Source organism: Nannospalax galili, unplaced genomic scaffold (assembly GCF_000622305.1).
Source record: "Nannospalax galili isolate Female #2095 unplaced genomic scaffold, S.galili_v1.0 scaffold107, whole genome shotgun sequence".
In the NCBI taxonomy this organism is placed as follows: Eukaryota; Metazoa; Chordata; class Mammalia; order Rodentia; family Spalacidae; genus Nannospalax; species Nannospalax galili.
Window position 1 is genome coordinate 421,457 of NW_008358490.1, and position 6,654 is coordinate 428,110.

General features: G+C 39.2%; 1 protein-coding gene across 15 annotated transcripts in view; it reads right to left on the reverse strand.

Moving 5' to 3' along the window:
• Unc79 (unc-79 homolog, NALCN channel complex subunit) overlaps positions 1 to 6,654 on the reverse strand; it is a 246,476-nt gene that overhangs the window by 38,653 nt on the left and 201,169 nt on the right. For all 15 annotated transcript variants that reach the window (XM_008821707.1, XM_008821708.1, XM_008821704.1 and 12 more), the window contains one exon: positions 3,828 to 3,938. In XM_008821707.1, coding sequence (XP_008819929.1) covers positions 3,828 to 3,938 — 111 coding nt within the window. The remainder of the gene's footprint in view (positions 1 to 3,827; positions 3,939 to 6,654) is intronic.

Here is a 6,654-nt window from a genome sequence, read left to right on the forward strand (position 1 = left end):
ATAAATAAATAAATAAATTTAATTAAAAATTCTTTATATGTCTATTGAATCCAATGCATTATGTGTTCAAAAGTTCTCTAGTCTTACTATCTTTCAATATGATTGATCTAAAGAAATCTAAAGTCTCCCACTATGATTGTGAATTTGTCAACGTCTTTTGATAATTACATTAAACTTTTGAGGCTATGTTCTTAGCTCAATAGTGTTGTGGAACTGTTAAATTTTCTGGTCATTGTTCCTTTAGAAATATATGACAACACTTTTCTTTGTAATAATGCTTCAACTTAGCTTACAGTCTCTCTCTGCGCCCCCCCCCATGGAGATCAGGATGGCCTCAAACTCATCTTGCCTCCTGAGTGCTGGGAATAAAGGTGTGTGCTACCATGCCTGGCTTTGCTGTCGTATTCCCCTTTACCTTTCCAACTTTCTTAGTGTATTTAGATATATTTTAGGTTTGTCTTTTTAAATGACATGCAGCTCTATTTTTAAAATCCAATCTGACAACTCCTAGTGAGTACAGCAAGCACTTATTGTGATTACTGAAATGTTTGGAGTTTATTTCTATCTTCTTAATTGAGCTTTTGCAGCTTATTCTGCCTTTTTTTTGTCTTGACTGAATTCTATTCCTATGTTATTCTTTACTTGTTTGGAACTTATATATTGTATTTCTGGCCTTTAGATATTATAGTTAAAACATTTACACGACAGGTGTGGTGGTGCACACCTTTAATTCCAGCACTCGAGAGGCAGAGGCAGGGGGCTCTCTGTGAGATCTGGGCCAGCCTGGTCTCCACAGTGAGTCCAGGTCAGTTGTAGCTACAGGGAGACCCTGTCTCAAAAAGACCAAAACAAAACAAAACAAAACAAAATTTACATATATTCTTTTTGGTTTTTGAATTTTGGAGATGAGGGTCTTACTACATACATAGCCCCAGCTGACTTGGAAATCACTTTGTAGGCCATCCCAGGCTAGCCTCAATTTCACAATGATCTACCTACCTCTGCCTTCCGAGTTCCCAGGTACCTGTATTCTTAAGAGTTTAAAGTTACTTGTGATCTCTGTCCTTCTTATGAACAATGAACAGAATGCTTTAGCTCCAAACCCCAACTACATACACATACATAACCTGTATACATCTCGTATACAGGTTACTGTTAGCTGGCATTTTATTGTCCTTTTGATTTTATAGCTGTTTGATTAATGCTACTCTACTACTGATTTATACTGTCAGTGATTCTCAGATTCACACATTTTACTAACTTCTTTGGTAAATTTCCTTCATATATATTTTAAACGCCTGTTTTGGTTCAAATTTCTTCTTCCTATATCTTTAGAATTTATTTCCACAAGAATCTATTAACATTATCTTATCTTCCTGATAAATACCTATTCAACCTTCACTCCTGAAAGATATTTTAGCTGTAGATAATTCTAGGTAAACAACTATTTTTTCATATCATTTTAAAGCCATTTTCCCATTATCTTCGGGATGCCACTTGCTGCTCTGAGGTTTGTTGTCCGTCTATCTCTAGAGAGTCTTTTCCCTCAGTTGCTGTCAAAATATTCTATTTTTCTTACCTGTTCAGCCAAATTATATCCAGCCATATAAACTATGACATGAACAGGTGAGCAAGTAAAGCTTTACCTGGAACACACTTGGACTCATTGAGCTTCCTGAATCAGAGAAGTGATGGTTTTCAATAATGATGGAAAGGATAAAAGTCTATTTTGCTTCTCCTAAACATTTACTTAATATTTATTAGCTTATCTTTCATGTCTTTATCTTCTTCATGTTTTTCCACTCCTTTGAGTATTTTTGAATGCCAGTGATCACTTTTTGCCTTCACACTTTTTATCTCGTTTAAACAGGCTGGATTCTTTTTAATGACTGATGTCTTTCTGGGTTTTCACTTCTAATGTCCTTTAAGCGCATACAGTATGAAGTACACTTTGACAGCCTCTGTCTCACAGCTTTCATATCAGAAATTTTGGGGAGAAATTACCTTGCTATTTATTGACTTTATTAACCTAGCTCATGGCTAGACTTGGGGTGGGTAGTTTTAGGCTGTGGGCTATGTTCAAAGGATTTTAACCTCAGGAATCATGTTGGGGCTAGGTTGAGGTTTGTCTCTCTAGAGAGAGCTGAGGCTCATTTCTGAGCTTGCTTCTGCAGACACTTCCAAAGCTCAGCATCTGTGACTGGCTCAGTGCTGACGTACTCAACTCTGGAGGTTTTCAGAGCATGCAGGTACTACAAAATTCAAGCTCTAAATTTGTTCAAAGATCAGCCTGTTCAGTAAGTCTCAAAGGAGAGACTGTTCTCTTTCTCCACTGAAGGCTAAAACAGATACCACTACCTATCACCTCTACATTAAAAATATTCTTTCAAAACCACCCTTTTACCAAGTGCATAACCTTTCAAGGGTTTCTGCTGGGGATGACCCAACTCCACCTTCCAGCTTGAAATTGTCCTAAAGCTTCATCTCCTCTCCTTGTGTAGGCTTCAGCATTCAAGTCACTAAGTCAGTAAGACAGCAACTCCCTCAGCTTACATGCCTGCCCTCTGGCTCCCTCTTCACTTTCCCCTTTCATTCTTATAAAAGAAATCGTACATTTAATGTAATTGTATTATGTTCATCCAGAATTCTAGTGTTTTCAGTGGATAGATTCAGGTTTTCTAGACTACCAGAGCACCAAAAAAGATGTCACCCAACCTTTTACCTTCCCGTGACTTTCCATTTGATTACATAAAGGAGAGGCTATTAGATATTGCTATTTTATATAAAATTACTTCAAAAACAAAACATTTTATTGTATTTGGTGCTGTGTTATATGGATCTACTTTTTAAGTAAAAAGAGAAAGCGAATTAAATTATTTTTCAAACGGAATATGAAAGCATGCTGACTATCTTGAGAGTTAGAAAATATGTGCTGCAGAAAGGGTAATAAATAACTTATACTGAGAAAGGCTAAAGAGAAAATTACCATGGGACACAGTGTGGTAGAATGGACACAAGTTGGTAAGAAAGAAAATAGCGATGCTTTAAACAGAACAAAAGCCTTATTGCAAAATGAGAATGTTAGACGGAAAACAAAGGGTTCATAGAAGGAGGCAACACGAATAACAGGGCATTCCGAATGCTCAGAGACAGAGACCCCACTGAAAATCAAGGTAAGATTAGGGAACCGGAAGGGCGACGTTTCCCCCTTGCTGTTCAGGACGGAAATGCTCCCACTTCCCCTCTGCTGCCAGCTTTTCCATTAGGACAGTGCTTACCCGTTCTGATAAAGTGCTGTGCCCCCAGACGTGCGGGACTTCCCCATTTCCAAGGAATGGGGAGAGGGGTGCTAAAGGTAATTCAACACAGGGACTACTATGAAGGCAAGATGACAAAAAGAAGGTTCTCCTCTTAGAGGCTAAGAACCCAGAACTAGGGATGCCACGTACATGAGAATTGAGACTCTCTAGGGGATTTTACAAATAATGAATTGATATTTTTCTTCTTTGGTTATAAAAATAATATGCAGTGGAGGTTTGCCCATTAATCCTGGTACAGCAAACTTGGAAAAGCCCTTAAGAGTTTCTTTAGACCACCAATTCTTTTCATTCAGAATATCTCTTTTGTTCTAACCTATGTGATCTCATTTCTCCAAATCTGTATATTTTAGAACCAGTTAATGTATACATATGTAAAGTAGTCTTTCCCATGATATCTAATAGACCTTAGTATAATTACTCATTTTTTAACTATAATAAGACAATCAAGCTAACAGGGATTTGACGCTGCTGATTTCCACGTTCACAGGAACACACACAGAAGCTTACCTTAGTGAAGGCTCGATAGCACAAGCCACATAGCTCCACCAGGTAGGCCAGCGTGAAGACGGCATTCTGAATCACAAAGCTCAGTAGTTTGGAAAATGGTTCCAACAAACTCTGCAATGAGATTGGAGACAAATAAGTTGTTAACTCCTTTACTTTAAAAAAAGGTATTAAAGTCTTATTATTCTTTGACTGACAGAATTATGTTTAAAACTCAGATGCCAAGCAGCTGCTGTAGCAGCCCAGTTAATCTAATAAATCAATCAACGACTCAAAGGTATGATTCAGTCATTTCCATTTCATTGCAAAAAAAAAAAAAAAAACCCACATTTGGGGTCGGAGAGATGGCTCAGTGCTTAGAGCACTGGCTGCTCTTGCGGAGGACCAAGGTTTGGTTCCCAGCACCAACACCATGGCTAACAACCATCTGCAACTCCAGTTCTAGGGGATTCAACACCTTCTTCTGACCTCCATGGGCAATGAACACATATGTAGCACTGACATGCAGGTAAAACATTCACACACATAAAAATACATGAATTTCAAAAGAACTTTAAAAACACCCACATTTTTCCATGTGGCATCATTTGCAAACCCACCTAACTACAACCTTATTCTCCTGCCCACTCTAAGCAGTTCCACCGCTGCAAGGTTGCATTGGGATCTTCCACTGTTTCCCTGGGCCTTCAGGTGTCTGTGGCTCATGAGATTCATATCCACCAGAAGCCTTTCTTCTCAGTTACATAGTGAAAAGCAGCCTTGTGTGTAAGCACTAAGTGTCATTAGCTTAGACAACTCATGCTGACCTGCCAGTACTTAGAAAAACATTGTCCATTTTTGTTTCTCCATTCTCGTTCCCACAAGGATCAGTTTTAGTTCCGCAGGATTTCCACAAGTCATTTAGAAACATTTGTTGAGCACCTACTGAGCATCGGGCAAAGCGCAATGTTTTCATCCTGTTTACCTTATTCAAATTTCTTCATCTACCTTGGGCGATAGTATATTACATAATAGATAGGTAACAGCACAAGCTTTAGTATCCCATATTATGTTTTCAGATTCCAGCTCTCTGTGACCTTGAATAAGTGGTTCAGCCTCTCAGGGACTTAGTTTTCCTCACTGTGAAATGGAGAAAATAATGGCTTCCACCTCATTAAGGAGAATTAAAGAAGATAATGTATGCAAAGTACTTAGCAACAGTAAGCTCTCTATCAGTGTTAGCTGGCATCTTCACTATTAACCTTCTGGAACTTCAGTGTTCCTCTCTATTCTGCAGCTGAGGCACTTAAGTAGACAAGTAACCTGATGATGGGCACACAGTTATGGAATAGAATTCAAATCCAAGTTCCAGGGCAATTTTCCCAAAATATAATTGCTTTGTAAAACAAGGCAAGATTTGGGGCTGGAGAGAGGCCTCAACAGTTAAGAGCTGCTCTTACAGAGGACCTGGGTTTGATTCCCAGTACCCACATGGCAGCTAACAATCATCTGTAACTCCAATTCCAGTACCCTCTTCTGACCTCTGCAGGCATTGCACAACATGGATGCACTTACATACATGCAGCAAATACACTCATACACATAAAAATAATAACTATTTTTAAATATAGGGCAAGATTTTAACAGATGCCAGACTTCTGTGCCATGATTTCCACCACTTCTCAACCTCTGTAGTCCTTAGCATGTGAATACAGAAATAACAGCATGTGAATACAGAAATAACACCTGTCTAATGTGCAAATTCAGGGCGTACAGGAAAGTATTGATGAGGAAATGAAGTCATACATGGACCCACGACCTGCTACTAACATTTTGATAGGTTTCCCTTCTTTACCTTACACTGCTTTACTTAGTTGAAACCTTGGATATGGAAATGCAATTCTATATTCTGTTTTTGTTAACTTAATATAAGAAATTAGGTACTACTATCCTCAGGCCTCTTGGGAGCAACCCAGTCCCTTTCTTGGGCTTCAGGAGCACCACTTCTGGTCCTGGCCCCGCCCTCACCTCTCGCTGCTTCCCTGGGCCTGCACCACCGGCTAACTCTCCTAGCCTGCACTACTATCCTCAGGCCTCTTGGGTACAACCCAGCTACTCAATCCACTCCCTGGGAAATCTTGGGGCTTCTTCCCTCCCCATCTGCCTTTGCATCCCTGCGTGGCGCAGCCACGGCAAGGGTCTCAGGTCAGTGCCACCCAAGTTCCTGATGCCAAAAGCATTCTTAGAAGATTCCAGACCTAAGGAGAAAGCCTGAAAACTTCTGATCCACATTGGAGTTGGGCCACCGCGGAACTCCTGAAGACAAAATCAATCCGGCCTCAACAATATAAAATCAAAAGAGAGAACCAGAAGCTAAGACGAACCAGCTCTTCATACCCAAAAAGTAAACCACAAAGACACATAAAGCTCAAAAATAAAAGAAGCAGAACTAAACTTGAAGGCCCGAGTATCACACAAGAGTCAGAAACTACAAAAGAAATTCACATGTCAAAATCACAGAGAAAAAATAATAACATGAAAAACCAAAATAAAATATCCCCACCAAATACCAGTAATCCTCTAGAGGAGCACAATGAGAATCCCCTAGAGACAATGCAGGACACGGAACTCAAAAGAACAATGATGAATATAATAAAAGAATTCAGTGAATTTAAAGAACACACAAACAAGGTAATAATAGAGCTGAAGGAAGATAGGGATAAACTTCTGAATGAATTCAGAAAAGAGCGAGAAATATTGAAGAATACTCAGGCTGAAATAAAGAACAAAGTGAAACACTCCATAAGCCAATTAGAAAAGAGCTGAAATGAAGAAGGAAGTGAAACACTCA